Genomic DNA, 18,629 nt, shown 5'->3' with positions numbered 1-18,629 from the left:
CTGATAGAGAGTTTATCAAATGCTTACAGATAATTAACTGAAGACTGCTTTTACATTCTAACTAAGTTGCCCTTACTGAGATACGAAAATATTAAGCTTAAAGTTTCATGCTAAAATTTAAGATCACATGAGGAAAATACTATATAAACATATATGTTAAAATTCAAGATCACAAGAGGAAAAACTACATAAACATATTAATTTACATTGAGATAAAACATTATTTCATTCTTGCCAGTGCAGATATTTTAAGACTTCATTTTTAGTACTTGTTGAAGTTTTAAATACCAAATAATCAAGATTAAATATTACATGTTTAAAAAGCATTACACTAATTATTCTTTCAGATAACCCCATCACACTTTATCCACTAGAAAACAAATGGTCAACACTCATCTTCTATGATTTTGAATCCAACAGATGAAATGGCTAGGTCATCCACAAAACCTCTCTGCTGGCTTTAACATAAATTTAAGCATGTAGAATTTAATCTTTAAAGGTTTGTAACTATCATTAATATTTTAAGAATTCCTAAAAGTTACACATACCCAAATGAAAATTGGCAGTATTTAACTGCATAAGATCACAAAATATTCAAAAGCCATAAATAAATAATACAAATAAAGCAAAATCTCAAATGTTATTTTATGCCTATGCTTACAGAATAAAGAACAATGAAATTTCAACAACTAATTTTACACCTACCAACAATGAACTTCACAATTTTAATTACAAAAATAGAATATTTATTTCAATTCCAAATTATCATCCTTTTTAATACAAAGCATAAAATTATCCCCTGGTGCTAAGAAAATTAATAGTTAATTAATGTGTAACACATAACTTTTAAACATGAAAAGAACTTAATAAATATAATAGGAATGGCTACATAACACGACACAAGAAGTCTTGATCAAAATTATACATGCAATTGTCTATGATGAACACCACGAAATCGTGATTGAAAACGTAGTGAATTTAAATTAAGAATTAAAAAATAACAGTATCTTAAATTTTATTAAAAACAGAATGTCATAAACATCTTGGAAATCTTGCATTTATTCTAATGCATGAAATAGTAAAATGATAATGAATTTTAATTAGGAATTAAAAAATACAGCACCTTACATTCTATCAAAAACAGTAAATTATAAAAGAAAACTACTCCAGGGGGAGAAAACAATTGGTGTTAGTTAAGTAACAGGGGAAAATACGTCTCCTTACCAAAAGGTTTGCTGAGTTCACGGAGAAATTTTTTCCATTCTTCATTATCGCAATTTGTATCATACATATCTACTGTTATATCAGGGGCAACAAAAGATGCCTCTATGGCTTCTAATGATGTATCATTAAGGCTTAATTTAGAGCGGGTTCTCAGAGCTATTCCATCATCATTCTACAAAAGAGAATTAAAACACAACAGTTACATTAATTCATTAAGATTAAAAAATAATATACTGAAACATAGTGAATGATTCAAATAACATTAAAATAAAAATCAAGCTTGATGTAATAAATACTTTATCTTTTATGCAGAAATTATTACCCCAGTGAACATTGTAAAATCTCATTTTAATATCAGAAGTATAATAAAATATAATAAAATCAAAATCAGCAGCAAAGATAAAGAAATTTCTTAAACTTTTAAAACACTACAGAAAGATCACAGCTTATGTCAATATCAATAAATATGAATGAAAAGTGATTTTCAGCCCTGATACTACATACGTTACCAAGATTATCGTTACATGCCGGCAGACACACAATATCTAGTCAATAGGACAATGCAATTGAGTAAATTGTTTAACATCATGCAAGTATGACATGACAACAAGCATAATTAATATTAAAACTAAGATACATAGCTCCAAAATAATCATTACAGTACAAAGTCCAATATCCGGAATGATCTAAAATCCAGACCTCAAAGGCCACTACCAACTTTTTTTTATTTTAGTAGTCCAAAGGGGCTTTGTCCCTGAAGGATTATTGTTTTCGTTTTGCGATTTTGCGTTGGTTCACTATAAATGTCAATTCCACTTTTCAAACTGTTGCCACCAAATGTTAGTCTTGCAATATATTTGAAGAAATTAAATAATGAAAAATCTGCATAAATGTACGCATATTTCTCACAATGTGATAAAACAATGGTACATACAGCCATCGAATTTTGAATGATGTAATGCTCCTATAAATATGGGCATGTAGAAGCCCAAACTTGAAATTCGGAATTTCTTTTATTATTGATTTCATATTTTGTAAAACTTTAATGAATTTTTTATTAACAAACATGAGTCTCTGTATCGGAAATTCTAAAGATATGCTCATTTTAAAACTATTTTGCGATATTGCTGTTGAACTCAATTTTATGGCTTAAATGCAAAGAATGTGATATTTAATAAATAAATGTAATACACAAAATGTTAAAAAAACGTTCTTTTGGATGTAATTTAAAATCTGAAAGCTGAAATAAATGTAATAAATGTAATAATCTGGAATAAATGTAATAAATAAATGTAACACACAAAATGTTAAAAAAAAAAAAAACAGCCTTTTGGATGTAATTTAAAATCTGAAATTTTTTTAATATTTTTTTGTGTGCTTTACGCATGTGCATTTAATCCCCCCCCTTGCACACAATAAAACACGTGGAGAGTCCCGATTTCCCTTTATTTTTCCCATCTTGTTTCTGTGACATCTTTTGCTGATGTTCTTACTTCCAGGATGCCATATTAGAAGACAACTGGCAAAAAGCCTGCAAACTCACGCCGTCTAGGCCCAGTATAACAGCGGTAAATGGAAATGGAATGGATTTTTAATTTCACTTCTTTACTATATAAAATACCTTGTTATTGAAAAAACAATAATTTTAGCATAAATTTGTATGATCAATAATTTGGCTCCATCGCTGCGGATCTGCCTTTCATACATCTCAAACAGAAACATTCTACAGATACATCATTGATTTCACACCTACTAATATTTTATATCCCTGATTCCAATTTTGTGAATCATTATTTATTATATTTTGCTTTCATCACCACATGTTATCAACACATGACAACTTGAGTAATGACTCATGGAGCGATGCTTAAACAATTCTTTTTTATATTAGTAATTGAGAAACAGTATAGTAACCTATTTTATGTTGACATTACGCTTGACAACGATTACAGATTTAAGTTAAATGCACTAAGAAATGTTGACAGGAAAAAGTTAACAAAAATTTCTTTCCATATGCTAAAAGTAGATTTTGTTAATGATACTCATAGGCCAAAAGATTACATTTAGTGCTCTTTGAATTAATAACTGATTTGTTATTAAACCCAGAACCAGTGCCAGAGTTCATATGGCCGCACCGGGCCGCAGAATTTAGGGAAGACAAAGGCAGGCACTTAACATTACATGCAATCAAAGCGTAACACTGAAATGCAACAATATCAATACTGATATCAACTTAAGAATAAAAGAAATAATTTTTTTTATGGAAATGGATTATAAAAGTGATCATAGTGTGATTTGTTTTTTTACTATTACATTACTGCAACAGCAAGACATGTATTTACATTCAAGTTTTTAAATGTTTCCTAGGGTCTAGGACATACATGTTCCATGCATCCACTACATTAGATAAGACATACATATAGAAATTTAGTTTACTACTAAGATTTAAAATGTGCTACTTATGGTAGAGCAGAAAATGGCTTATTCTATTGATGTATTTTCTCTTCCTTGCTAATTCATTAATTGACTAAATGGTTTCAAGGTATAAAAAATTATAGTGTCTAAGTGAAAAGGTTAACGCCACCACAGAAATGTCTGGTATCTATAAGTAATTCAAAATCCAAAACAAATTATTAAAAATGAATAACCAAAACATATGAATGTATTTTAATTTTTAACTCGAAAAAACATGTTATTTGCTGATATGATACAAAAAAGCAAGAAAATTTCATCTGTGCTTTTGTCAAAAAAAATTAAACAATTTCAACAGTTCTCAGTTCTACAGTTTGTGTGGATAAAATTTATCAACAGCAGGCATTGCCATTTTGGTAGCTGCACTGATAGCTGTTTGCTTTCTTATGCATTGCATTTCTGCAACTGCTTACCAACATCGAACAGATCTCCAATATTAGTATTCTAAAATTTAATTTCAATCACATCTTCAAACACATGAATTTTCGCAACAATATTATCACAATACATTTAGAACACTTCTTCCCCCCCCATAACCTTTTTAATAAGTAAATTTTCATTTTCATAATATTTCACTTGAACACACTTACTTATCTAGACCAGTAAGCCAAAAGCAATTTTAACTGGACAAATAAGTAACCAATCATAAAAATTTTTATAATATTATTGCATCAAGATGGGGAACATTGAACACTACTCCTCCATACCTCTCCAAATTATATAAAATAAGTTCCTGATCCCACCTTGATCTTTACTCCTGTGTCTTAAGAGTTGTATTTTGGGGCAAGAGACTCTATCATATGTTTTCACATCACAATGTATTACACAGTTGTCAATCAAGAACAGAATCCTCCTATTTTCTGCTGAAAGTTATTCAAGTCCCTTTTGCAGCTATTCTAAACAGTTCTGTTATTCATGCTTTAAATTTTATTTCACAGACTTTACACATCTCATGTAAACTATATTAGCTTCTGCGATTTCATAATGACCAGAAGCCAACAATGATCAGTTATATTCAGAGAAGTATCTATTGCGATATGCGATGTTTCCACCTTTGAATTCAGTTTTTTGCATGCCCACACGTAACGGAGTGAACTGAAAGGAAAAGATTATGTAAGTTTTCAAGATGCACTTGAGGAGTTATGATGTAATCTATGTTCTTTTTGTTGGTTTTAAAAATATTTAAGAAAATAGATGTCCAGTTTTGATATTTGTTATAACGTTTTTGTAAAACTTGTGCACAGATTAAATATAATAGAAAAAGCTGATCTTGATGTTTTATGTTGTATAAACAATTTCCTCAAACACTTTAGATAATAAGGAAACAAACAACTGATATATCCCAATGATTCATATTAGTGTTGTTTTACTTACCTCCTATCTGAATATTTTCACCACAGAGAAAGTATCTGAATATTGCCTTGGGACACAATATTAATTTGGCATCCCTGCTGGGATTCAAGTTGTTTTGCAGCGAAATCTTTATATTTATTACTAGAATTACTATTTGACTGTTATGGATCAGTTAAAAAAGTCAAAAACACCTCTTAGAAGCACATTTACGTGTATAAAAGTTAATGGACTAGAGAACAATGCTGACAGGGAAGATAAAAATATTGAAGAGATTTAAATTTTAATTGCCCAGTTAAAAGAAAAATGGAACGAGTTTAATTTTAAGGAAAGGGAACTACAAGATCTCTTTCTAAAAAATGAAAATTGTTCACATGTGGATTTTGATAAAGAATATGAAGGTTTTGCTTCATATGAAGAGCAATTTGTCAAATTAATGACAAAAGTGCACAAAGTTTTAAAAAATGTTAAGAATCGAAAATGATTCTCAAATAAATAAAGATTCATTAAAATGGAAGTTTAAGCTTCCTAAAATAGAATTTAAGTTGTTCTGTGGTGATATCAAAGAATGGCTGCCATTTTGTGCACAATTTGAGAAGATACACAATGATAATGAAATCACAAATGAGGATAAATATCAGTATTTATTACAAGTGACTTTAAAGGGATCAAGGGCACAAGAACGTATTGAATCATTTCCCACCACAGCTAATAGTTATGAAAATGTAATACAAGTATTGAATCATTTCCCACCACGGCTAATAGTTATGAAAATGTAATACAAGTATTGAATCATTTCCCACCACAGCTAATAGTTATGAAAATGTAATACAATGTTTAAAGGCAAGATTCGGCCAAACTGACATGTTAATCAAAGTGTATATTAGTTCTTTCACTGATGATGAATAATGCAATTGGTAAAGGTCCTCAAATGCATCTTTTTAAATTGTATGATAAGATTGAAACTTTATTTAAGATCTTTAAATATGTTAGTTTCCAGCGCAAATTATTCTTCAATTTTGTAACCGTTGATTGAAGCATGTCTGCCTGTTGCCATATTGAGAGTCTGAGAAAGAAATTTGAATTCCGTATTCCTAACATCTAAAGAAGAAGCCGTTGATAAGTTAGATAATCTAATGAAATTTTTATGTCACAAGACTGAAAGCAAAGGGAAGTGCATCTAGTATGTACCGGATTTGTACATGAAACTGAAACCGTAAGCAAAACCATTTTACCCGCATCAGCATGACAAGAAAGATTTATCCCGATAGCTGCAGAGTTATGTAACTCTTCGGAAATTAAAAGAGAAACTTGTATATTTCGTAACAAGGCACATTTAAATAGTGTGGGAGTGTAGGTATGCTGATAATTTTCCTTATGAAGAGAATAAGCAAATATTATTAAAAAAAGGGTGCATGTTTCAGATGCTTGGCGCTAGGAAAACCTATTTCTCAATTTTGTAAAATGAAAGTACCACCCTGTGAGATTTGCAGTAAGGCTCATTTTAAATTAATGTATACTGAAAAACGTAATCTCAAAAATGTGAACTGATTGCTCCAGGTTGAGAGGAAAGAAACCTAAAGTAAGGACTGTGCTCTATCCAACAAAACAGTTACTCATAAAGTTATCTTGCAAACAATTACTGTTTGTCTTAGGAATACGAATAAAACGAAATACATAAGGGTACTAATTGACAAAGGCAGTAGTAAATCTTACTTATAAAATTTCGTAATTATGGAAATGGGCTATGAATGTATTGATGAAGAAATTTTGGCACATAGTTTATTCGGCGGTATAGAAACTACGGAAACACATAAAAGATATTTGATTTGTCTTAGTGTCTCTTTAGATAACTATTAATGTAATTTCAAGGTGTTACATCAAGAACAAATTTGTTCCACAATCCCGAATATACCACAAGGAAAATTTATCAGTGAAATTAAGAAATGCAAAATTCTCCTGACTGATTTGAATGATAAAGTAGATCTGTTGTATCAATTCTCTTCTGACGACAATCATGCACTCGTGGGGAATAATGTCACAGGTAAACATAAAAGAGTCTAGTTTTGATGGAAATGCAGCTTGGGTGGACACTAATGAATAAGGCTGCTACGATCAAAACTTCAGATAGCACTAATAGCATTATGGCGCTACATGTACACAATACAAAAATTTAAGACTTATGGCAACTTAATATACTTGGAATTTTGGATCCTGGAGAGAAAGGAAGTTGACAAGAGCTTGAGATGGCAGCTGAAGAACATTTTAACAGAAGTGTGAAATTAGATGTTGATGGAAGGTACGTTGTAAGCCTCCTGTGGATACAAAGCCATCCTCCTTTGCCAACTTGCAGAATGAAGGATAAAGGGCTGCATTAATTCATTGAAGAGGAGTGGAAACTTAGAAGCATACGAAGAAGTGTTTAGAGAGTGGCTTCAAGAAGACATTATTGAAGAAGTAACTCCTGTAACGAAGAAAGTATACACTACCTACCTCACATGGCAGTAGTAGAAGAAATTTCCACTACGAGAGTGTGACTTGTTTTTGGTGGATCAGCCAGAGAAAAAAACACATCTTCTATGAACAATTGTCTGGAAAAGAGCCCCAACACCATCGAGCTCATTCCAGCCATCATGAATCAATTTAGAGCACAGAAAATTGTTGTGGACATTTGTACAGCCTTCCTACAAATTGGACTGAACAAGAGTGATCAAGCATATCTAAAGTTTTTATGGTGGGAAGGAGGTGATCCTGCCAAGCTTAAAGTTTTCCAGCATAGATGGGTTGCATTCAGACTTTCTTGTTTCCCTTATCTTTTGGGAATAACCAATTGATTTCATTTACGGAATGCTTCTCACCGTTTTTAAAAAACAGCCATCAAGCTGTTGGAATCCTTTTATGAGGATAACTGTGTTACCAGTGTGGAAAATAATAAGAACTTGAAAAAGTTATTTGAGAAATCCAAACTGGTTCTTAGCACAGCCAAATAGGAGCTTCAAGGGTGGGAGCACAGTTATAATCAAGAATCCGAAGACCCTTTTCCAAAAAATGAAAAGAATATTCCAGTTCTAGGGCTTATGTGGAACTTAAAGAATGATGCTTTGATGGTAGATTTACGAGAAAATGTTGATGACGATATGGCTGTGACCAAAAGAAAAATCCTGTCAGCCATACAAAAAATCTTTGACCCCCTTGGCTTCACCTGTCTTGTTACTTTGGGACCAAAAGTCCTCCTACAAGAGTGCTGGAAATTGAGAGTATCATGGGATACTGAACTTCATACCTCCATTGCAAAGAGGTTTGAGAAGTGGAGACAGGAACTTTCTAAGCTGAAAGAAAAAGAAATTTCTCAATGTCTTATTCCCAATTGTGAAGTACCAAGAAATCTAACATTGCATATATTCTGGGATGCAAATAAGATAGCTTATGCTACCAGTGTTTTCTTACGAAGCGATACCTAAACTTCAACGACCTGTCAACTTGTTCAGGCACAATATAGAGTTGCACCAATGAAATCTATTTCCATTCTGAGAATGGAACTTCTCTCTTGCAACATTGGAGCTAGATTAGCTCAGAGTGTGACTAATGACCTAAAAATGGAAAATGTGCGGAAGTTTTTCTGGGCTGACTTGGCAAATGCTTCGTATTGGATCAAGGAAAATGAAAACTGGGCTCCCTTTGTTTTTAACCAAGTGCAAGAAATTCATTCTATGACAAATCCTGAAGACTCGCATCACATTCCAGGTCGACTGAATTCAGCAGATCTTTCATCACGTGGGTGTGATGCCGAAACATTACGAAAAAAAATCTTGATGGTGGGAAAGAATATCACTGCTGAAAAAAACCAATAGAAGAATGGCCAAATTCTAGCATAGTTCCTGATTTTGGTATAATAAATTTAGAAAAAAGAAAGATCATTCTTAGCACAATTAATGATGAAGAGTCATCTCAGGGAAAATATTATGACCAATTTTCTTCATACAACCAACTTCTTAGAGTCACTGCATGGATGTATTGATTTTTTACCAATTGTAAGGTTGAAAAGTCTACTCGAATTTCCAGAATCTTGACACTAGAAGAAATAAATAAGGCAGAAATCATGTTGTTGAAAGTTGTACAGAAGGAAAAGTTTTGAGGACTGGATGATAAAGACTTGAAAATAATTCAGTGTTATGCTAATTCTAATGGTATTTTTAAATTTGAGACTTGAATCTTAATGAGAAAAGATACAAGAAATTTCTGATATCTGACAATACTTCCCTGTAATCATCCAGTAACAGAAAAAAATCATCCGGACCAGACACATGCAATTGCACCATGCAGGAGTTTAAATCCTGATGAGCAACTTAAGAGAAGATTTTTGGATTCTTAAATGCAGGAAGACAGTAAGAAATGTAATTAGGAACTGTGTAAGATATAAACAATTTAATTTCCAGCCTAAACTGATCATCGAAGTTACTCTCCCAGAATATCGCATAAAGGTAGCTGCAGCTTTCAAAGTCTCAGAAATAGATTACTCTGGCTCATTAATCCTAAGACATGGCCAGAAAGCTTGGATTGTTATATTTACCTGTGCCATTTACCAAGCTGTACATCTGGAGTTAACTACATCTTTATCGACAAACCATTTTTTGCAAACTCTTACATGTTTCATCGCTCGAAGGGGGTCGACCTTCCATCTTTTACTGTGACAATGGTTCTAATTTTTCAGGAGTTGAGAATTTGAAGAAAATTGATTGGGATGTCATTTCCAAATACAATGGATTTCAAAAAATCATTTGGAAATTTAATCCCCCATCTGCCCTGTAGTGGGGTGGGTGATGGGAATGTTTGATAGGTATAATGAAAGAAATTCTACGAAAGGTTCTAGGAAGAAGTTCACTAAATTTAGAAGAAAAGAACACCTTTTTGTGACATTGAAGGTGTGATAAATCAGCGACCTTTAACCTATATTTCAGAAGCTGTTGATGATTTAACTCTACTTACCCCTTCTATGTTTTTGCATGACTTTAAAGAAGCAGAAATCCCAGAACTTGATGTTCTGGATTCATCATCTCTAAATAAAAGGCATGTTTACCGACAACATGTGAAACAAGATTTACGAAAACAATTTCGTACTGAGTATTTGGGCCATTTATGCCAATCATCGAAATCTCCTAAGAATCAGAAACCCATCCAAATTGGTAATATTGTTCTGGTTTCTAGTGACGTCAAGAAAACTGAATGACCTCTGGCCAGGGTGATCAAACTTTATCCTTCTAAAGATGAACAAGTTCATCTGGTAAAAATAAAAGTGGAGAATTTTTCCACCCAGTGCTCAGGTTACCTCTTGAAGTGACTGATAAAAGTGACTTTGTAATACCTGTAGCCAAACAGGATTCCATTTCGAATGAACCAAACACTGTTGAAGAACATCTTTCAGAGACCGCTTCTGACAATCCAGTACTAGCTCAAAAGATAACTCCTTCTAAGCAAAGAACTGTTAATGACTTTTTTTCCCAGATACTTCCTGGGAAAAGATTTAGATATGGATGATTAATTAAACCTAGAATTAGGGTTTGAGATTCCCTGGTTCGAATCTCAAAGGTGGAAATATGTTGCAATAAGTGATGTTTTCACCTTTGAATTCAGTTTTTCGCATGCACGCACGTAATGGAGTGAACTGAAAGGAAAAGATTCTGCAAGTTTTCAACGTGCGCTCGAGGAGTTACGATGTAATATATGTTCTTTTTGTTGGTTTTAAAAAGATTTAAGAAAATATATGTCCAGTTTTGATAAATTTGTTACAATGTTTTCGTAAAACTTGTGCACAGATTAAATATAATAGAAAAAGCTGATCCTGAACTCTTGATGTTTTATGTTGTATAAATGGTTTCCTCGAAAATTTTAGATATCCAGAAACAAACAACTGACATATCCCAATGATTCAGGTAAGTGCTGTTTCATTTACTTCCTATCTGAATACTTTCACCACAGAGAAAGTATATTAATATTGCCTATGGACACAATAGTATATGCGAAAAAACTATCTGCTCTTTTCACAATTTTCCATCACTTCAATTTATTTTTCAACTTTAAATTTTAATGTTTGGTTAGCTGTTATCATATAAAAAGGCAACAGCACTAAAAATGACAACTTTGTAATCATAACAAATATCCCAAGCACATTCTTACCTCTCACCATCAAATGTGAGCATTCCCAGATACACCAATAATTTCATGACTCCAGCATTTATTCAGATACTTGCTAACTGAGGCTTCAGTGATAAGTATATTTTTTCACCAACACTTCAACATTTCGATGCTTAGTCTTCCTCAACTTCTTCATAATGAGTGCTTTTTCATAAGATGATGTCATCATGGCTACCTGTTCTGTACTTTTCACTTTTATACTTAATGCAGAATACTTTAAATTTACAGCTTTCCACACAGATGAATTTGTAGTGCAATAAATTTCATTAATAGGGAAGAAAGATCAGAAAATAAGAAACTTTATCCATTTGGAAAATTTTTGAAAGGAAGATCATTTCATCCCCAACCGCTGCTCAGTATCAAATCAAAATACATTTTTGCTTCCCTAGATGTGTTTATTGTAGAGCTTTCTTGTAAGGATTTATTAGGAACCCAAAAAATACTGAGGCAAAGATAAAAAAAATAATAATAAATAAAAAACAAGGCCGGTGACGGCATCCTAAAGTAAACGTAATCATTGAGCCCAGTAACCTCTTTCCTAAAGTAAAGGTAATTAATGGTATCTTAATAATTAAATATGAATTCCTTTAACAGTTGGTAGTTTTTTATTTAGAACACAACTGCTTAAATTCCAATAAAATTTTTAAAAAAATCAGTCAAAGACAGTGATAAAAGTTTGTGATATCCAACTTTCATACAGTCAGAAGTTTGCTATATATAAAGTAACATTCTACCTATAAGAATTGGGCAGAATTTAAAGTTGCATTCATTATAAATCAGATATTTTAAAAAATATTTACTTATATATTCAACTATGTTAACCTTTCTTTTTTAAATATTTATGATTTTAATAAATTTAATATTTATTTTTAATATATAAATTTTTATCTCTCATAACTGGATTTTAAAAAATGCATATTTATTAGACCTTAATCTACAAAATATCCCAAAATAAAAATTTTCACCCTAATAATTGTTTTAATCTAAAACAACCAATACTTTACAATAAAAAAAGTACAAAGAAAGTACAACAAACTTTGAATATAAAAAAACAATAATTGAAAATTACTATAGTACTTACAAATGTTTCTTTGGTTACAGCATCGCCATTTTCATCTGTAGCTAGTTCTTCAGAAATTATAACAGGGTTAGTAGTAAATTCGGATTCTACTGATTTTGGAAGTAGTAATTCTTCTTCACTTGCGCACTGAAATGATAACCAGGAGAAAATTTAAGCAGTCTACAAGACTTAATATCTTTTCACAATTTCAAATACATATGATGAAAGAGATAAAATTTATGTCATAAGAAGCTTAATTATTTTGCGTTTGCAAACTATTTTCTTCCCTGAATTCATTCTGTGTCTTCTTTGAATATGTTTAAAATTTGGAATTTTATTTTTTAACCACTCAATATTTTAAAAAAGCAGTGATCATGCTTCAAATTAATATTCACATCTTTAATAAAATATAAGGGACAAATTGCATCACTTGTAATAATCTGAATTTCATACTGTGCTTATTCATCAAAGTTCATATTAGTTCAGTCCTTTTATATAACTTTTTCCTTTTTATTAGCCCTACGCCATCAATTTATGACACTTTGTGTTGACTGCACTACATACTAATCAATTTTCTGAAAAATGATATTTTAAAAAACTCTATATTTTGCCATTATTTTCTTTTTTATGGATTTTTGAAGGATTCTTTATTTTCAAATACAATAAGGAAGATTAAAAGTTTTCTTTTAATTAAAACGCTAACAAAACAATTTTGGTGATTATGGGATATCAATATATTATTTTAAGTCAACAGCCATTAAATCCAGATTTTAAAACTGCTCTTTGTGTCAGAAAAATAAAAACACAGGTTTTACTTTTTCAAGTATATGTTCACATACATCACACAGATTCCTTTAAAAATTTAATAATTTGCAGTTAACTATTTCTAATCAAAGCAGAAGGCATAATGAAAGTAAAGGTATCTGGAAAGAGCATTTCTGGCAAGAAGTTCCCAATCTTATTTTGATTACATACTCAATTGAAAAGTATGACAATAATAGAAGTTATGTTTTTGCAATTACAGCAAAAATGTGCCTAGATTTGATTCAGACATATCTTGAAGATCTTTTTTAAGCACTTGATATGCAAATAAAATTTGAAGCTGAGGTACATAAAAATTTGAATTAATTTACTGCTAGACTAATTTGCAGGTATCTAAAATTTCATTTTAATTTTTCAAATGTAGCCAAAAAAAAAAAACTAAAGAAAATTTTATATGAAACTAATAAAAATTTCATGACACCTAATATGCATTAGAATTTATTTTTTCAATAATAATAAGATACATCCCAGATGCCATTTTTTGTCAAAGGGCTAAATATACTCTTAGAACCAAAGAAGGGGGGAATCTACTAAATTATAAAATGTCCCCATTCATAAATCTTACTTGCTTTGTATTGATACAATATTTAGGTTCTTGAAGCTTCTGTAATACCATTCATAACTTTTGGCTGACACAAGCAAATCAGCATAACTTAGAGTAACATCATATCCTCCCCAATACAACGATGATTAGAGCAGGCCATCTATCATTAGCCATAGGTTTGAATCCCAGAAAAGGCCTGTTGATCCTCATAATAACTGACACATCCTGGATAATCTGCTGATCCAAAAGTCCTCAAGAGCTTGGTGATAGAGAAGTGGAAGTACAAGATCTCCAGATTGCCCTATACATAGTTTTTTTCAATGAAAGTTAAGAGAGAGCTGAACTAAGTTGTTTTATCACCAAAGATGCACAAATAGTATCTGTCCAATTATAAGCATGCATCTCAAAACCAGTCATGATTGATTAATTGAGAGGCTACTACAGTGGCTTCGACATTTGGGTAAGCAAAATACCACATGACAGTACTTGAATACAAATATATGAACAATAAGTGAAGATATAATCACTTTGTATAGACTACTGACCCATGTGTACTTTATATAAAAGTTCCCAGCAGATCATGAGTATAATGACTCTAAACCAGTTCTTCTCATAATGTTTTACCCCACGCATCCCTTTCATCACTGCTAGATCATTTCTCCACTCCTTTCCAAAACTCAAAAAATACTTATATAAATTTACCTAAGTTTAAATTTTTTTAATGTATTTTATAAATTAAACAACAGTAAGTATAGAAATATTGTTAAATACTAAAAGTAGCTTTTTATATTCACAAATTAAAACTAAATACTTAACAGTTAAATAAAGGGCTGACTGCATCCCAGCTGAAACTATAAAATTCCCCCCGTTTGAGGAAACTTGCTCTAAATCTTAACAGTTTAACTTCTTAATAACACAAGAAACAGCCCAAAATTATAAAATAAATTTCTTTCTTAAAGACATTTTAATTTTGGAGTAATTAAAAAATAATATTGTTTACATTATTTAAAGGATTAATGAATAAAATTTTCCATGTAATTTTATTCCAGAATTTCGTAATTCTACATCGATTTTTATTTCTTTGAATTTAAAATAATATTAATGTATATATTTTGCTGAAAAATAATTATTACATCATCATCATTAGGCTTATAGTCTTCATCAGATGAATTTTCATCAGAAAATTCCTCTTCTAAAATTTTCTTGGACAGAGTTTCTTTTTTCTTTATTGGAGAGGAAACTGGCCAAGGAAGCTAAAAAAAAAAAAAAGGTATAATATTTGTAACTCAAAAATAATCTGAATGATCTGTTTTTAATTACTACAAAGGTTTACTAGATGTAAACATCAAAACTTTTAGCATTTTCATAAATCATCAGGAAAAAGCACTTTATTTCATAATTCTAGCATATAATACTCAATAATCTAATATAAACTCCCTATTACCAACTTTAAATGCATAAAGTTTTTTACAACAGTGATTACTAGCTTTATATCTTTCAATATTTATGCTAGATATCATACAAAAGTAATTTCAGTTATATAGTTAATAATAATAAAGTACAGAATTTTATGAAAACAATTCCAGTACTGATGTTTAGATGGTTTTCTAATGACAAATCTAAATTTTGATACTATTTTCAATGAGAGTGAATTCTAATTAGTAAAATATTTGTTTTGCTTTAATAGAGGAACTACAGTACAAAGTCCAAAATCTGAATGTCCACTTCCAGAATGATCTAACATCTGGATAACCAGTAATTTTTTAACAGAGTGTAGAAACAAAGAATACCTGTAAAAAAGTGCTGGTGTGTCATAAACGTGAAATTTCTCCTGACTGAGATTCCCATATGTCACTTTCAAACATCTGCTGGCTAGAAAATTGTTCTGTGCCCAATGATACATTGATAATATGTGTCAAAATTAAGACAAAATAGCAAACTTCTTTTGGCAAACATTTTGAATGCTATAGAAAGCAAAATTTTCCAATTAACCAATTAACTGGGGCGCTCTCGTTTAAGAGTGCGCACTGTTTTGTGTCGTCAGAATCGAGCCATGACGAATATATTTGTCAATCACAGAGTAAGTTGCACTGGTAAGATATTAGATGAAAAAGATGGGTTTATTTCATAAAATTGAAAATTTTATTACTAATATTTACTTATTTGGCATATATTACATATGTATTAAACTAAAAATGCAATAAATTAAATTAAATATTATACATGTAAAAGTAAGAATTTAAATTCCTGCTGTGGAGTGATATTCAGCGAAACAGGGTACTATACACAATGGGACTTTGCAAATCGAACACCAGTAAGGCGACTCCTTCCTGATCTTACATTTGTAGCAATGCGAACACCTTCTCGTAGGGCAGTATTTTTTTTTTTTTTCGATGTTCCGGGTATATAATACGGAACATGATTCCCACCTAATTGGCTTATATTATGTCTAAATGGCCGAGTTTGTGTCAATTAATTCCTTTCAATTGGATACGTCACAAAAGTGTCTTCAATAAATTTGAGCAAAATGTTGATACACGATAATGTTCCATTATTTTGTTTATATAATATTAATGTATTCAGACACATAATGTCTAAGAAATGGAGAAATATCTTTTTGTAGTACTTTTTGAGTCGTTTCTTGCTGTGGAGTGCGCTATGATAATTCCATTGCTCATACCCACTCCACCCATTTCTTTATTATAATCAATCACTAGCTCCAGTTTCTTTGTTTTTATTTTTCTTTTCTCTGTTTCTATTACATTGTCATTATGTACAGTACTTACTAAATAAACATCCCTCTTACCTTTCCATTTCATTAACATAATATACACAAGATGAGTATACTCGTCAAAGCTAATCTTTAGAATATGGGAACAGGTAGTTTGGTGACATTTTAGCAAGGCGATAAAGGTTACTACTAGCTAGGACTTTAGCAATAATCTGAGAAGTACACAGTTCGAATCACAGATTATTTTGTCTCAGAGAAATGAGAGATCATGAGACATGTAATGTGACATTTTGCGGAAAATTCCAATGGGGATTTTAGCTAATAAGCACTTAGAAACAATTTCGCTGCTAAAGTGCAGAATCGCCCATTTATTTGTTTAGCACTTTTTACAAGAGTAAGAAGAATTCAATTTTTGTCAATTTTCTTTGACTTTTTAAGTGAAAACAGATCGACGTGCACATGGATAAAGTCAAGAGTGTGCACAATGCCATTTTTGTGCAATTCTGGAATTTTTTTTTTAAAGTGAAAATAGGTCGACGTGTATATGCAATTCTTAAAAACGCAGCAAGCAGTGGGCAATTCTACACTTTCTCCCAATGATTAAGCACTTTTGTTCCATAAAAGTTCTAGCATAAGCGTAATTCGGCTAGCAGATTGTTGGAAAAAATTTTGAGGGAAAAAAAAAAAAAACATGCCTTTACTTCGTGAAAACAAAATGGAGTCCTAAAAAAAACTAGCAATTTGTTGTAGCAGGGTTGGTCGGCAAAGTTTCGCCAAAAAATTGCCAAGTTACCATAATCTAAGTTTCACTCTCATCAATATTAAAGAGACCACATGTCCCGATTTTGGCAGGACAGTCCCGCGTCCCGCCGCTTTTTAAAAATGTCCCACTTTTTAGAAAACCTCTGCATTTCTTATTTTAAATGTACTGTACAAATATATTCCCTTTTATTTATTAATTATTATAGTAAATATAAAGAAATAAAAAATACATAAATAAAGAAACATGTAAAATGCATGCAGATTAAACTAAATTAGGCGATGTAATGAGTTAGATTTATTGTGTGGTGTTTTATTATTGTCGTTACGTCTCGCCAAGGAATATGTATTGTTAACGGAGGAACAGCCAGCATTAGCTGAAGGGCTATTTGCTTTCCACACAATAACCACAATCAAAGTTTCAGATCAATTGATTGTACGTCGCAAATGATCAAAACATTGTATGACAAAAAAAATTGCATATACAAGGACAAAAACCAAAGCAATTATTTGTAATGTTTCTTCACTATATTCGTTTTCACAATTGCAGAAAGAATTACATAAATGTACATTTATATCCATATATTATGATGATTCCAACCACAAAGATTTAAAATAATTTCCCACAATTGTTACACTTTTTGATCCAGAAATAGGAAATAAAATTAGAATATTAGACTTGCCGGGTGAAACTTCATAAATAATTTTTGATTCAATAAGTACTATTTTAAAAAAGAATAATTTGAGCAGTAAAGTTATTGCCTATTGTGAGGATAACACAAATGCAAATTTTGGTGGAAAAGCTAGAAGATAAAGAAGAAGCATCAATATTGTTTTTACGAAACTTAACGAACATTTGAATTAAAAATTATTGGAGTAGGTTGTGCAGTGCACATTATATACAGTATTATTCAAACATCTGACTTACTTCCAGTGGATCTTGAAAATATTATTGCAAAAAATTATTCGTATTCTTATATATATATATACTGTGCACATTGAAAGTTTGAAGGATTTTGTAAAAACGCAGAAATCAAATATAAAAGAATTATTGATTACAGCTAAACACGATGGCTAGCTCTTTTACCAGCTGTAGAAAATACTTTTAAATATAAGTACCATTAAAATCATACTTTTTATCAAATAATAAATGTCCAAGAATATTGCAGCTCTTTTTTGAAAATGACAAATCACAAATTTGGCTTCAGTTCATCCACAACCAAGCTACATTATTTCACAATGCTGTGGAAATTATTGAAGGGGACAAAATTTCAATTACGGAAGTGTCAAATGAAATCAATAATTTAAAAACAAAATTGTGAGAATTGATAACGATTACATTCCTTTAGTTATTCGAAAGGACATCACTAGGTTGGAAGAACAAGGTGCCATTAAACGACCTGATTTTCTGAAAGATACGATACTGAAGAGAAAATTAAATGTTGGTTGTCTGCAAATGTGTAGATGGCCAAAAA

The 18,629-nt window shown here is 31.1% G+C and overlaps 1 protein-coding gene across 2 annotated transcripts in view; it reads right to left on the bottom strand.

Annotated features, from left to right (window-relative positions):
• The window catches only part of LOC118183904 (uncharacterized), a 188,232-nt gene that overhangs the window by 159,055 nt on the left and 10,548 nt on the right, over positions 1-18,629 (bottom strand). For both annotated transcript variants that reach the window (XM_035353510.2, XM_035353511.2), the window contains exons 3-5: positions 14,798-14,917; positions 12,320-12,445; positions 1,225-1,396 (exon numbers count right to left, since the gene is read on the bottom strand). In XM_035353510.2, the coding sequence (XP_035209401.1) occupies positions 1,225-1,396; positions 12,320-12,445; positions 14,798-14,917 (418 nt within the window). The remainder of the gene's footprint in view (positions 1-1,224; positions 1,397-12,319; positions 12,446-14,797; positions 14,918-18,629) is intronic.

Source organism: Stegodyphus dumicola, chromosome X1, assembly GCF_044657685.1.
Source record: "Stegodyphus dumicola isolate Sdum_Otavi_A_Nest chromosome X1, ASM4465768v1".
In the NCBI taxonomy this organism is placed as follows: Eukaryota; Metazoa; Arthropoda; class Arachnida; order Araneae; family Eresidae; genus Stegodyphus; species Stegodyphus dumicola.
Note: the sequence above shows the minus strand (reverse complement) of the source record. Positions and strands in the feature narration are given on the sequence as shown.